This window comes from Pyrgilauda ruficollis, unplaced genomic scaffold, assembly GCF_017590135.1.
Source record: "Pyrgilauda ruficollis isolate IOZ18807 unplaced genomic scaffold, ASM1759013v1 scaffold143, whole genome shotgun sequence".
Lineage (NCBI taxonomy): Eukaryota > Metazoa > Chordata > Aves > Passeriformes > Passeridae > Pyrgilauda > Pyrgilauda ruficollis.
The window spans coordinates 539,145-554,567 of NW_024512877.1; the positions used below are offsets into that span (position 1 = coordinate 539,145).

Sequence of the window (15,423 nt, forward strand, 5' to 3'; positions counted from 1 at the left end):
AGTGCTGCCAAAGAAAACCCCAAACCTCCCGCAGCCAGCAGGATTTCCCACCCACCTCAGCCACAGCTAGATGCCCTCCTCGCTGGGAGGCAGAAAGAAACTTTGCAGAAGCCAACCTGGAAGAGGAAAGCGTCGCCAAGGGAGTTGCTGAGGCAGAAGACGAAGTCCTTCTTGGGGTGCTCGGGCACGGCCTGCACGATGCTGTTCTCCACCCAGACGGCGTGCTTGGGGATGCTGTTGTGGTCGATGCCAGACCTGCCGTCCGTCTCGTAGAAGAACAACGTGCAGCCTGCAGGAGACAGCGAGCAGCACCTTCAGAGCTCTGCTGGTTTTGGTGCCAAGCGGGCACGCCGTGAGCCCTGACCCCGGGCTGTTTGGTTCACCCTGAGCTTTGTTCTCTCTAGGACTGCCAACGCAGAAAGTCACGGGCAGTAAAATACACTCCCAGATGAGAAACGTCATAAGAAATCACCAATTTGGGGTTGTCCATGGCCACCCCACCACACAGGGTGAGGTCCTGGTCCCCAGGGGGTGACAGCCAGCTGGGAGCAGACAGGCCCCCGGGCACGGCCCAGCCTCTGCAGCTGCAGCTCCCCCAAGGCAAAGATCAAGCCATTTAATTACTGGATGCAGACAGCAACTGGAATTAAGTAGTTGGGATGAGCTGTGCTTGCTGAAAGGCAGATGGACAAAAAAACTTAGCTGGGGCCAGCAAACAACCTGCTCGGTGTTACAAAATGATCTTTACAATCCTCCCCGGGAAGGAAAGCAAAGTGAAGAGCAAGGGTGCAATTTGGGAGATCCCAAAAAGAAAAGGGTCTCCTCCTCTCCCACCTTCCCACACTGCCTCCAGTTGTTTACAGGCCGGCACATAGTTGCTGTGTCACTACTGGAAAGGGATGCTGTCACTGGAAAAGGATGCTCCAGCCTCCCAGAAAACAATTTGCAACCAAACAATGGCAGCTGTTCACTTCAAAGCCCGGTTAAACACTGCCAGTATCAAGGCACAGCAATCCAAGGAGTTAACACTCCACTTGAGCCAAAGCACTTCAAAACAACATCACTCCCCTGCTCATCCTTCCCCTTTATTCCCCCAGATGGCCCTTTGTTCGCCAGCTCCTCACAGCAAGACCTTCCTGCCCCCTCCCAGGAGACCAGGGCTGCCCCTCACTCCCTTCTCCTCTCCCCCTTCCCCAGCCCTCCAGCCACCCCAAGGAAGAGCTGGCTCCAAACTTTGCCGCTGGCTTTAAAATAGCGCTGCAAATTAAAACAAACAAGCGCTCTAGGAAGAGCTCTCTGCGGGGAGGGCAGGGTTTGACCACTCTGAGCCTTCTGGGTGAGCCCAGGCAGAGCAGGGGACACAGCTCTGCCTCTGCTGGCCCTGGCCACAGCACAGCAGAGGGAGGCTGGTCCCAAAGCTGGGGCTGCCTGTTTCCCTGCTGATGAAGCACATGAAGATGAGTTTATGAGCATGTGCCCAGCAGCAACTGCAACAATCCAGAGAGAGGAGGGTCTGTGGCCCAGGCAGCTGAGGAGGAGCAGGGCAGCTGGGTGCCCACCACGGGGTGGGTGACACGGCCAGAGCCACATGCCAGCCTCGGTGACCAACCACAGCTTCCTGTCCACCCCGCAAACGTGCTGCAACCCTGGGTGTTTGTACTCATGTGGCACCTCTCGGGGAAGGAGAGGTACAGGAGGGATGCAGAGCATGGCAGAGCCCCTGTGTGAACACCAGCCCCTGTCACCAACAGCCCCCCACCTTCGTGTGCCTGCAGGGGCACACAGGTACTCACCCAGCTGTCAGCAAGCCAGGGACACCTTCTCCAAAGGAACACCCAGGTGGTGCCAACAGGGCTCCCAGCAAGGCATGAACCCCACTGCTGTGCCTTGGGGTGCCTACACACGTGCCATCACTGAGCCCATCAGCAACCACCACGTAAAACCTCTGGAGAACAGCAGGGCCACTTCCCCATATTTCATGAAGTTCACAGCAGCTTCTCTTAGGAGTCCCTGGTTTGGCCACCCTATAGGACACACCCCTGCCTGCTCTCCTTGTACCTTTCAGTGACATCCAGAGTGCCCACCTGGGTATACCCCTGCCCACTTTCCAGAGCCCACCTGGGTACACTCTCCCTGTACCTCTCAGTGACACCCAGAGTGCCCACCTGGGTACACCCCTGCCTGCTCTCCCTGTACCTCTCAGTGACACCCAGAGTGCCCACCTGGACACCCCCCTGCCCATCTCCCCGTACCTTTCAGCGACACCCAGTAGTGCTTCCACTTCCTGCGCGTGGCCGACTCCACCTTCTTGTTCTTCTTGTGCACCAGGAAGTTTTTGACGGCCAGGGCGCCGGCCTTGCGCACGGTGCCCTGCGCGGCGCTCAGCAGGATGTCGGACTGCCCGGGGGAGCTGAGCGTGCCGCTGCTCTGCTCGTCGCTCAGGGCCGAGCCCGCCTCCTCCAGGTGCTCGCTGTTGGCCGTGCTCATCTCCAGCTCGCGGCGGAAGTTCTCGTAGACGCCCTGGCGCAGCCCGTCGCCCGCCGAGCTGCTGCCGCTGTCGCTGCCCACGAAGGCGCGGCCGGCGGGCGGCGAGTAGCTGGCCGTGGTGGCGTTGGAGCGCCGCGACAGCAGCTCCGTGTCCGTGGCAGCGCCCTCGATGCCGCTGTCCGTGAACTCGCTGCCCTCGCCCGCGTTGACGTCCTGCTTGGGAGAGAGACACGGGGTGAGGGGAGAGCTTGGCCAAGAGCCCGGGTGCACTGCGGTTTTTCACGCCTCCATTTTTGCTGGCGATGGAAATCCCTCGTCTCTTCTTGTCCCTAAGGCAAACAAGTGGAGGAAAAGGTGGAGTGGTGACAAACAGGTGCTGTCCACCTTGGAGAGAAGGGTGGAGGAAAAGGTGGGGGGTGACAGACAGGCACTGTCCACCTTGGAGAGAAGGTGGAGGAAAAGGTGGGGTGGTGACAGACAGGTACTGTCCACCTTGGAGAGAAGGGTGGAGGAAAAGGTGGGGTGGTGACAAACAGCTGCTGTCCACCTTGGAGAGAAGGTGGAGGAAAAGGTGGCATGGTGACAAACAGCTGCTGTTCACCTTGGAGAGAAGGGTGGAGGAAAAGGTAGGGTGGTGACAAACAGGCGCTGTCCACCTTGGAGAGAAGGGTGGAGGAAAAGGTGGGGTGGTGACAGACAGGTACTGTCCACCTTGGAGAGAAGGTGGAGGAAAAGGTGGCATGGTGACAAACAGGCGCTGTCCACCTTGGAGAGAAGGGTGAAGCTGCCCCATGCATTTCCCTCCAGTTTTCAACATTTAGCGTCTCACAGCTCCAGAGCTGTACTTCCCCAACTGCTGCAGGAGTCCTTGTGGGTCCACACTTTGCCTTTAGGGCATCTAAGGCAAGATTCCTTTCTCCTGGAGACAAACAGCTGGAGGAAAAGGTGAGGTGGAGGCAGAGCTTCCAGCACAGGTTAGGAAAGACCAGTCCCGCATGCACCACTCCAGGTGGTGCCTCCACGGCCTTGGCAATTTGGAATATAAGATGCAGCATCATCTGTTTACATTAAGCCAAGTTAACGGTGCTAAAGGTTTTGCAAAAGGAGAACATATGGCAGCAAAAACTGGCAGTGTCGAGAAAAGCAGTGCCCAACCTACGTGTTTTGAGGAGAAAACATTGATATTGTGCATTCACACCTACAGCTGAACACACATTTCAGACACCCCAAGGCTGACCTTTGAAAATTATGCAACCAAAAAGGTTCTTATTTTTCTTTTCCTCCTGACAGGTTAGTGTGGCTGAGATTATTTCTGTTCTCATCACAAACTGCAATGATGGGCCATGTGATGCTCCCCACCAAATCCCACAGACCCTTCCTGGTCCCCAAGAACTTGCAGTGGCAGGATCAGAAGAGACAAGAATACAGCCAATTGGAGCAAGACAGGAGAAAACCCCACTGAACTGGGGTTTTGAAGGCTGTGACTCAGCCTGGCCCCTGCTACAAAGCTCATCCTCCCAGGAGGATGCCCATCACCACTTCGGTATCTACAGGCATCTGTGGCAGATTTTAGAGGACAAATGAAGGCCAAACTCTGTGAATAGAAACAAATATTTTAGGTACTTGAGCAAAGTGGATGCAAAGAAGCGAGGAATATGGCCAACAGGAAGGAATTTCAACCTCAACCTCTCCTGCAAGAGCAGCTACTTCTTGATTCACAAGTTAAAAAAAAAAAAAAAAGGTCTTTGAGAAGAGGTAGCAGAATGGAGTATTTATTTTGAGAGAAAACAAGCTTCCAGATGTTGGTTCAAGCACCAGTTTTCTTTGTATCCAAGAGCAGCTCTGTGGAAACAAAGAAACCCTCCATCAGCTCAGTGTGAAACCATCCTCCTGCGGAGCAGGGGCTGCACGGAGAGCTCAGGGGCAGGGCAAGGGCTGACTAACTTTCCAGGCATTAATTTGCAGTGGATGGGCCCGCTCTTTACAAACACGGCTTCCCCAGGGACGCTCGGAGTCCAGCTGGAAGAAGCAGCACTTCCTTCCCCGCTCAGGAGCGCAGCCCCGCTGGCCCATCTGTGATTGATTTATTTATTTATTTATGTGATTTATGTGATTTAATGCAGCTCACGGTGACAGACGGGCTGCTCCGGCCAGGCCCTGCTGCTCCACGCGGGGATGGGCTGAGCAGGGTTCCTGGAAGGACAGCCCTGCCCCACCCAGAGCAGCGCTCACAGCCACACGTGCATCCTGCTCTTCCAACGTTTTGGGAAGCCAATTTCCTTCACACTGACAGGCAACGGGTTTAGACTGGATATTGGGAATGAGGTGGGTGGGCAGCCCCTGGCACAGGGTGCCCAGAGCAGCTGTGGCTGCCCCTGGATCCCTGGCAGTGCCAAGGCCAGGCTAGATGGGGCTTGGATTAACCTGGGACAGTGGGAGGTGTCCCTGCCATGGCAGGGGCGGCACGGGATGAACTTTAAGGTCCCTTCCACCCAAACAATCCTGTGATTCCATGATTCTATGCTCTACAAAAAGTACACAGTTAGTTCCAAAATCTTAGCCGATGTAACTTTTAGGAAGCATATCTCATGCTCTAGTTAAAATGAGTCGATTTAAGAAAACAAACAACTACTAGAACAGACCACCAACTTGAGAGAGACAGGATTTGTAAGGCTACAGCGTGTTCAGATGACCTTGGTGAGACACTGTTTTAACTGCCTCACTTTCCCTGTCAATAACTGGGGCTTATACTTTGTAACTAAAGTATGAGGATGTCAGCTAACAAAAAAAAAAAAGTAGTTTATAAAAAAACCTCAAAAGTGGAGAACTCAGAGTAAATATATTTGTTACACTTGCTCATAAGGTTACACTGTAGCACATTTTGCAAAGATCTCCACAATCTTTACCACAATGCAAGTGACAGGCTGGACTCAAAAGATGTTTTCAGTGTAATGCTACAGCCCTGCCCCTAATCTCCCTCTGCTCCCCTTTCCACTCCTCAACACCCCTTGTCAAAGCCCTGTGGGCAGCCCACTCAAGGCCTTCGGCAGGAGGAGGGTCTGAGCAGATAAGGTGGGAGCAGCTCAGAGCCTGGAGCTGCCAGCACCGCTCCGTCCGAGTTATCAAAGGAAATGTGGCTGGAGGGAGCCTCGTGTGCCCTGGGAGGAGATCAGGGCTGGGGGCAGCAGGGCTCAGGGCGTTCTCAGAGGGGTCAGCAGGGCTCAGGGCTGGGGGCAGCAGGGCTCAGGGCTGGGGGCAGCAGGGCTCAGGGCGTTCTCAGAGGTCTCTGCAGTGCCAGCTCACTCCCATCCTCGGGGAGGGAGAGCCCGGGAGCCTCGCAGCGCCGCACTCAACACGCTCGGCTCGGGGTTCTGCACAAAGCACAGAGCTTTAATGCTGTCATCCCACAGAAACCTGCTGGGCTGAGGGGGGAACAGTCCCAGGGCAGGAACAAACCACAGCAGGGGTTGCTGAGCACAGGCTCCACTCAAGATCGCCCTGTGGACAGCGGGGAGAAAGCACACGCAGGGCAGGGGCTGAGGAAGGGAACTGAAGGGGCCCTGGGACTCTGCTGGGATGGGGAGATGTGGGAGGCAGCAGCAGAGCTCCCACTGGGATCTGGGATCCCTGGCGGTGCCAAAGGGCTTGGAGGAACAGCACCATCCTGTCCCTGAGGTGCCCAGGGGCTATGAAAGGAGGCTCAGCTCACAGTCCTGAAGGGAAGGAGGAGGGAGAGGTGGGATGCCCAGTGCCACATCAGAGATCAGCCCTGGAACGAGGACCACAGCGGGGCTGAATGGGGCCATTGTCACCAACAGGGCCACGTGCCAGGGCAGCCCTAGGAGCATCCCAGTGCAACCAAGTGGAATGAGTTATCACAGCCCCATCAAGGGCAGAGAGCAACTGAACTGCTGAACCAAGTGGGTAAAGTGCTGCTGCAAGCATTAGCTACCCACTTAAATACAGGGCTGTTTCTTCACACCAACACGGGGTTTCAGGCAAAACAAGCAAAACAAGGCAGTGGGGAATAGAGCTGTAATGCAAAAGTTACATCGGGCTAATGTACCTGGTGCTGTAGCTTTGGCATACGCTCACGTGGTACTCATACCTCTGCAAGTCTGCTGCAGCCTTATCTGGTAAATAATTTTAGCTAAATTTAAAAGATAAACAGAAAAAAAAACCAAACTCTTTGCTTCAGGAAAAAAATAAAGTCTACATTCAGCTAGCAAAAATCAGGGGAGGAGCTCTGGGACAGGTTCCAAGTGTCCCCATGTTGAACATACCTGGTACTGGCTCTGCTGGAAGAAACCACAGGATGGGACAAGCCTTGCCCAGCTCTGGCTCATGACTGGGCACACTCCGAGCGCCTGCAGGGGCTGCACTTCCCACCAGCAGCCCTGCCACAGACACTGCCAGGCCTGGCTGAATCACCCTCTCCTGCCCCACCAACAGCACTGATTCATGGGCACTTGGGGCTGCTTTAGCAGGAAAAATCTTACTTCCATAAATATAAACAGTTCCTCATGGCTAAAACTCCTTTCTAAATGAACCATTACATTAAAAGTACAGCTGAGTGGGGGTTTGCCTGGGAAGGGGCTCCCTCCAAGCCAATGCATACCCTTTGTTCCCTGTCCTGTTGAGCAAGAGAGCAATCAGATGCTCACACTCAGCAAGAGCGATTGCACACAACCTGTCTGGCTGCTCCTGAGGCAAGCACCACACAATACATTTCAAATGGGCTAGCAAGCCTGATGGTTTGCATGCTTTTATCTGACTGGTGTCCCTTTGAAGCTCCTGTGTGGAGAAAGATTGGCCTGATAAGTGTTTTTCCTTTCTTTTCAGGACTGACTCTGCCATCATTTGACGGTCAAGGTATGGCTTGCTGCAAATCCAGATTGAATCCTTTCTCCACAGTCACGTTGAAAAGCAAAAATAAATCTAAAGTGCAACTGAAACCTGAGTGGGAGAAATGGTTTGATTCCTGCTTCTGCACTCACTGCACTGGGGCAGCAGCTCTTGAGATGTCTGAAAGAGTCAAAATTTTTAAAAAATTAAATTTAGAAAAAACAAAATAAACAAATCCCTCCATGTGCCATTAAAAGCTGCTCAGGTTAGTTTAATAAGCCAGCAGGTTTGGGTCATGGCTCTCTGAAATCAAATTTGCCCCTGACAAAAAGGGACTAACCCACACCTCCAGACACTTCTCCTGGCAATAAACTCCAGCCTTATGATGAAAGGATGAATCACAGTCACAGGTGTCTGGGCAACAATCCCTGGGAAAGTCTCAGGGCTAAGCTGTCACCTCAGCTCTGGGCACGAGGCTGGGCAGCACTTTTGGTTCACTGACTCCCAGATGTTTTCCAGCCAATATGTGGGCCCTTGCAGAAGGATCATCCCTGTGCCTCCCCAGGGAATTTACCTTTCTTATCTTGGGTGCCCTAAAGGCAAATCACGGACCCACAGGGACTCCTGCAGCAGTCAGGAGAGCACAGCCCTGGAGCTGTCAGACATAAAATGTGGAAAATGAAATCATCCCCACCAGCTCCTCCCTGGCTTTTGAGGGGTGCTAACTCCACAATTCCATGAAGGAGAATCCAGCCCTAATCCCCGGTTGCAGTGTGGTCCCTGCCTGAAGCTGCCGACACCTGCACAGATCTGAGGTGAGTTCCCACTTTCCATCCCCTCAGTTCTGGGGTGCTGCAGTGTTTAATGCCTCTGTTCCCAAAGGACACACCGAGGAACCCCCAAATTTACCCTGCTTTCATCCCAGGACCACCCAGCTGAAGAAGTTTCTAGAGGAGCTGAGTTAACCATAAACTAATAAAGGCAGCCGAACTGTGCTCAAGCTAAACCAAGGGCAGCGTGCCATCAAAATCCTCCCAGTTAAATTAAAATACAGGGTTGGGTTACTTTTCGTTTGCTGAAGCCAAGAAGAGGCAATTCCTCCTGAGAAATGCGACGGAGAGGGTAGAAATGGGGGACAGCTGCTAGAACAGCAGCTTGAAACCCAAACACATCAGCTGGGAGGAGCTCACCTGAACCACCCAGGAAGCAGGGAAGTGCCTGCCAGCAGGGATGATAACCAGGCACAGCACCACACGCTGGAACTCTCTGAAAAGGAGCATTTCAACGGAGCACTTCCCTGGAAAGGAGCACTCCTGCAAACTGCATCCCTGTAAGCGAGCACAGCCCAGCAAACAAGCAGCTGGGGCAACCTGTCTGTGATTTTGAAGTGCAAAATACTTGGAACTAAAACCATGCAGGGTGTAGAGCTTCCCAGAGAATACAGCTATTGCCAATGTTGTTATACACACTTCAGATGTATAAATGACAAAGTCCTACTGCTTAAAAAAACATGCCTGAGTGGAGCTAGATCAAATATCAGGGCTGGTGATTTGATTTCCCTTGGCCTCCGGCCGAGAGTGAAGGAAGAAAAACAAATTAAGGTCTTTGAAAAAGTATCAAAATATTTGCCAGTGAAGACCAAAACACCAATTTTCACATGCTCCTTTCCCTGACAGCACTGGGGCAGAGCTGTGTGCTCTGAAGGGAGTGACTATTTGCTTTAAACTATCCCGACTAGGAAATACCTGATCTAATCTCCTCCATCTGGGTGACAGGGCAGGAAAGACCTCTGAGTCTGGCTCTGGAGCTCTCTGTCCCACTGAATCCCTCTCTCTTCCTCACTGAATCCACTTCCAGTCAGCCAGGCTATAAACAGCTCCTTTGGTCCCGACATTCCAGGGCTCTGGTCATTCTGAGCTGCCACGCAGGACCCAAGATGTGGATCCCGAGCAGTTTGCCCTGGTGCAAAGCTGGGCTGCCCCAAAACCAGTGGTTCCTGTTTCCCCCATCCCTTCCCAGCCCTGGGGGCTGGCGCTGAAGGCACAGATATTTGGTTTTGCCTGGAGGCTCAGCAGGCTGACCAGCTGAGCCCTGCTCCTCAGTGGGATCCAGCCGAGCCAAAGACTCCCATTCCCAGCTTTTGGGATTGGGAATGTGGCTCGGGCTACACCTGAGCCCTTGGGAACAGCCTCTGTCAGAAAGGGACTGGATCAGTGAGCCCACAGTGCAGCTGCCAAGCAGCAGCACCCTGCTTTCAGCTGCTCACTAACCTGGGTGCCAGCAATCATCACTGAATCCGTGCAACTCTGTCTTCATTTCCTTCCTCGATTCCATCTGCAGTCAAACAGCTCAGATTAAGGGTCCATCTGACTAGGAATCACACCTGGGCTGGAAATAGCCACATTTTCCAGACTACAGGCAGCATTCCTTCAGAGGAGCAGAGCTCCAGCTGCTGAAGATGCTCTGCCTGGAAAAGACATGGCTGAGGAGGGCTGGAAGAGCAGGCTGGAAGGCCACAAGTGCTCTGCAGAGAGTGAACAGGATGCAGTGGAAGCCAGAAGCAGAAAATGATTTCAGAGAAGAGAATCCATGGGGGACAGGTCAACTTGAGAGCCTTGGATGCAATCCTTGCACAGGAAGGCTCCAAGCTGTAACCTGCTGGCTTTGGGAAAAATGCCCTGAGGGAAAATTCACCCCAAACTCTTTTTCTGAGCAGTTACTATTTGGGGAACCAGGTACTGGGCTGGATGGTGCTTCCGTGGGACTGACCCAGTGTAGTCCTCTTCCATTTTGGGATTATATCCTGTAAACCACAAAATGATTTTGTGGCAAAGTTTGACAGGACTTAAAAGCAAGTGTCAGCTCTCTGGAGTTTAGCCATCCTACAGAACATAATGGAACACTGTAACCAGTTACAAAATTCCCTGAGACAGTAAAAAAATAATATCAACTGGAAAGATTGTCTCATTTTAGACTGGTTTCTCTGTACATCCTGATCTAATTCCCACAAACCCACTTGGTTTCATCTCCTGCATATTCTGCAAAAATTTTAATGCAGGATTTTTATTTTTTTTTTTTTTTTTACATTTGAGATCCCAGATTCCTGCAGGCTACCTAGAGAGGCCTGAAAATAGTAATAAATGTGCAAATTGGACAAAAGGGGATTTAACAGGCCAAGGACATGGCCTGGGGCTGGTGCTGAAGCCAGCACAGCTTCCAAGTGAGTCAGGCAGGAAGTTTGTTCCTTCCCCCCCACTCGGCTTCACAAGGAATATGGAATAAGGAGGTGGCAAGACAGGCTTGGAAGGGGCACAAAACCACACCTCAAGGTTTTCATCCCTTAATTCACAGAATCACGGCTGGGTTGGGAGGAGACCTTAAAGCCCACCTCATTCCACCCCTGCCATGGCAGGGACACCTTCCACTGTCCCAGGCTGCTCCAAGCCCTGTCCAGCCTGACCTTGGACACTTTCAGGGATGCAGGGGCAGCCACAGCTGCTCCGGGAAATTCCCTCCTTGAAATGTCAATTAGGGCTCATAACAGCAGGCGAGCATGGGGTACATTTATCCCTGAACGTCTACCAGGAGAAGGAGGAGGAGGGAGTCTCCTGCAGGCAGATGTTTAGCTGCCCCAGGACACAACAGGGCCGCTAAACAAAATGTGGATCCCACAAAACAGGCTGCAGGATCCCGGGGATCTCACAACCCACAGTCAGAACAAGCTGTATCCAAGCGGTGCTCCCTCCCTTCCAGGAAAAATGGGAGCAAATGGCAGCCAATTAAGGCCTTTCCACCCACACCCCATCAGCTCCAAAAGCCAGAGAGATCCCAGCAGAGCTCTCCGGGAAGCCTGGCTCGGCAGAGCTGAGCCCTCAATGGCACAGTGCTGGGAAAAGCAGAACTGCTGCGTGGGTGCCCCAGAGCCACCCTGGGAGCACTAATCACTTGTGCATATTGAACAGAATTGTCTCTCCATGGGAAAAAGCTCCCTTCCATTACGGCAGAGTGACTCCCACCGTTCAACTGGAGGTTTAAATTTGGACGGGGAGAGATTTTCCTCCCTGTTTTTGGTGTGTTGTGTTTTTCACTTTAATGTAAACCACGTACTTGCAAAGAACCCATGGATGAGCATTTGAACAAAACACGTGCAGCCATGATTCTGGCATCTTCTTTCTGGGATGCATTTTTCCAGGACAGCCCAGAAAGCACAGCTAGTGAGAACCTGCAGCAAATTTAACTTACAGAAACCAGGGTGGTGCTCACAAATGCAGCTGAGCATGCCATGGAATGATGGCTGGATTTGGGAACCAAACACCAGGGCACAGGGCCGTGGCTGTGCTCTCAGACTCACCCTCTTCTGGAACTAAACCAGTCAAAAGTCACCCACCAGTGATCACCAGGCCCTTCCAGCACTTCTAGCACCAGGGCAGCTGAGACTAAAGAAACAGGCAGATATCCCAGCTACAGCTTACCAAAAAGTGGGAAAAAACTCCCCAAACCACTGGCAAACAGAACCCCAAAGTCTTGTGAGGCCTGACAACAAGGATCTGGGCAGAAACTTCACTCCTGGCTAGGAGAATCCATTAGGTGACTCCATGGAGCAGTGACACCTCACTGGCCCAGAGGCCAAGAGGGAAAACTGTGTCCAACACCCCATTACAGACAGCCCTGGGTCACCTTTGTGTGGTGGCCTCACGGCCCGAAGATGTAACAACTATTCTGTGGGATTGGGATGGGGGAAGCAGTTTAGAAGGCTGGCCAAAACACACATTTATAGCAGGAAGTGTTTTCCAGCACGAGGACACGCATGGCAGGCTCCAGGGCAATGGGCTCGTCAAGGGTGTAAGGATAAAAGTGCTGGGAGGGCAGAGGGAACCAAAACTGCCCCAAAGGTGCCCAGTGCCAGCTGGCACAGGCCAGCACAGTGCCAAGGAGCAGAGTAAGAGCAGGGCAGTGGCACAGCCTCAGCCCCCAGCACACCCCACAGCAGCAGTGCCAAGGAAAGAGGAGCAAAGTGTGAGACACTGCTGAGAGACCTGGCACAGACAGACTGGTCACTTCCCTCCCCTCACCCCATCCAAAGCCACCTCACCAGGAACTCCTTTCACTTTGTGTGCAAATTCGGACTTAATTTCTGCCTTTTCAAACACATAATGGCAGTCATTTCCCTAAGCTTGCTCAGGCTAGGCTGGGGCTGACATGACTTCATTTCTGACAACTATCTTATACTTACAGGACGCTGCAGGGATTAGAGACTTGGGAGGAGGAATTTTGACCTTTGCCAAGCTTTAATTTTGTTGAATTTATCCATGGTAATAATCACTGCTAAGACTCCTTACAGCCATCATCTCCAGTCTCGGGAGATCCGTCTAGTGAAACCAGCCCCACGAAATAATTTCCCTGGATATGGCTGAGGCCTCACAAAATACTACTTAAATTCCAGACTTTCACTACATGCCTCAGAGGAATCTTCTGAATGCCAGCATAGGCACCAAGAAGAAAAACAAACGCTTGGCTGTTCATCACCAACTCTATTCTCTTTTTCCTTAAATACCCTCGAAAGCAGGCTGCAGGCAGCAGTTGCACCCAACAATCTTCAGGAAAGCTGTTAGGTCCAAGGCTGCCAAAACCCATCTTTATTTTTTTTTTTCCTTCTTGTTGTTCTCTAGGTTTTTATCCTGCACTGGCACACCAGAGGCTTTTCACCTCCGAGAGCAAAGAGCTGATTTTGAAGAACAAAGCTGCTGTTGTGGGACGCTGCAGCATCTGTTTCAGCATGTCAGTTTTATATTTAGCAGCAGCCCATCTCCACAGATCAAGCACAGCCAGGGAGTCCCTGAGCAGCCCCATCCCAGCACGAGTTTGGGCAGGGTTTGGAACTCCTTTCTGCCCCTCTCTACAAGTCACCTGCCACTGAACTGCCAGCAGAACCACCGCCTGCAGCCTGAGGCAGGAACTCCCTCAGGCAGGACAGGGAAAAGCAGGGAAATATGTAAGAAAGCCCCAAAATCACAGGCCTGGTGTCTGGAGTGCAGGAGGGGCACCTGACAGCAAAGCTTCTCTCGAGTCTCTGCTGTCCCTGGCTCAGACAAGCAGCATCTTCCCCATACATCTCCATGCCCCAGCATTTCTCAGTTTACAGCAGGCCTGGCAGTGCCAGCGCTGTTTTGGGGAGATGTTTTGCACAGACACCAACATCAGCTAATAAGTAAAGTGAAATTTCAGCCCAGTGAGTGTTTAGCACGGAGGGGAAACACTGACAGGTTTTTTCTTTGCCTCCAGCCACAAGTGCAGGCAGGGAAGGGCAACAAGGAGGGTGGGCAAAAGGGGGGACACAACTCTGCAGAGGAGCGATCAGTTTTGGCAGCTACCCTGGAAAAAAAGGAACCATCAGCACTGCAAAGCACACAGGGAAATCTTCTGCTGGCAAATGCACATTTCCCCTTCTCAGAGGCAGGGAAGAATCCAAAAGGTCCAAGGAGAGCTGCAGATAAAGAAGGGACAGTGATGGAATTGAGCCAGCTCTGGAGACTGGCTAGTTCAGCTCTCTCCTGGACACAGTCCTCTGCTCAGAAAGGGGTGTTGAAGGAAAACACGGCCTGGGAGAACCCAGAAAACCATCTGTAGACCCAGCCCAGCAAATGCCAAACCACAGAAGAAAACTGCCTTACCTGGGTGGTTTTCGCCCTCCTGCCTTGCATGCTGCTGCTATGGCTCATCTGGGGGTTGGAGGCCCCTTCGGAGAGGCAGTGGGACTTCCTGCAGGGCAGCGTGTTGTAGTTACTGTAGGAGGAGGGCGCGTCCTCGGCGGCCACCGAAGCCATCTTGTGGCTCCCGAGCTCCGGGATGTCGGACACCAGGTTCCGGCAGTACCCTCCGAAGGCGTTGCGGGGGCCCCCGTTGACGGCGGCGCCGGGGGTTTTGGGGGAGTACAGGTCACTCATGGAGTTGGCGCGCTGGCAGGCGGCCAGGGGCTGGGGGCTGCCGCCGGCCTGCGGGCCCTGCGCGGCCTCGGCCTCCTTCTCCTCGGCCAGGCCCAGGATCTCCTCGTTGCTGGTCAAGTGCTCCTGGCTGAGGTCGGACAGCGAGAACTCCAGGCTGTCCTCGCGCCAGATGTCGGCCGACTTGGAGCGCTTCTTCTTGAAGCCGGCCGCGTCCGCGAAGGCGGAGCCGTTGCCCGCGTAGCGCAGCGCCCGCCCGGCGCCCTCGGCCAGGAAGGGCGGCTCGTCCCCGTAGAGCCGGCTCTCCTCCGAGTCGGGCATGCTGTGCACGGAGGCGGCCGTCAGCACCGTGCTGCTGTCCACGCTGGGCGTCACCGACGAGTCCGTGTGGTAGGACACGGGCCGCAGCCCCATGTCCACGCGCTCCACCCACATGGCGCTGCCGAAGTCCTCCAGGTTGGCCTCGGCGGCGAAGGGCTCCAGGCCGTTCTCGGCCAGCGACTGCGGGATGCTGGGCGTGCTGCTGGAGCGCGTGCTCACCTCCGAGTTGCGGTGGATGATCTTGCCCGAGGAGGCGTGGCGCGTGCGGCGCGAGGCCTTGCCCGAGAGGCGCAGCGAGCGCGACGTGTGCTTGCGGCCCAGCCCCGGCTGCTTGTCCCCGTAGAAGGCGTGCTCCACGCTCTGGCTCTCCGCGTTGCCCATGGCGTCACGGTCTGCAGGGACACAGCGGGCACCGTTAGGGCAGGGAGGCATGTGGACATCCCGATGCAACAGCAGCCACTGGTTTGTTTCATTAATTACCGAGCCCCTCCCAAAACCTACACCGCGGATTCTTGCAGGGACTGCCGTAACTGCAGCAATAACCCCACAGATTAATTAATTAGGGGAGCCAGCGGCTGTACCAGCAAACCTAGAAATACAGTTAAATCAGAAGGTAGCGAACAGCCAGACAGCTCTGCCGGTGCAAACCAGGAGTGCAGAAGAGCGAAGGACTGAACGCAGGAGCTCGCTGTGAACTGGAACCGCTTTAGCACCACAGTGCCATCTCAGCTCTGTGCACATTCACCTGACCCTCAGCATCGCCATTCCAGCCAACAAACTCAAAAAATCAACAGCTCCTGTTTATCTGCAAGTAACAGATGCTGAAAAG

At 53.6% G+C, this 15,423-nt stretch overlaps 1 protein-coding gene across 1 annotated transcript in view; it reads right to left on the reverse strand.

Moving 5' to 3' along the window:
* The window catches only part of TIAM1 (TIAM Rac1 associated GEF 1), a 98,676-nt gene that overhangs the window by 54,215 nt on the left and 29,038 nt on the right, over nt 1–15,423 (reverse strand). Inside the window, exons 2-4 of the mRNA XM_041460423.1 lie at nt 14,004–14,986; nt 2,253–2,700; nt 117–289 (exon numbers count right to left, since the gene is read on the reverse strand). Coding sequence (XP_041316357.1) covers nt 117–289; nt 2,253–2,700; nt 14,004–14,986 — 1,604 coding nt within the window. The remainder of the gene's footprint in view (nt 1–116; nt 290–2,252; nt 2,701–14,003; nt 14,987–15,423) is intronic.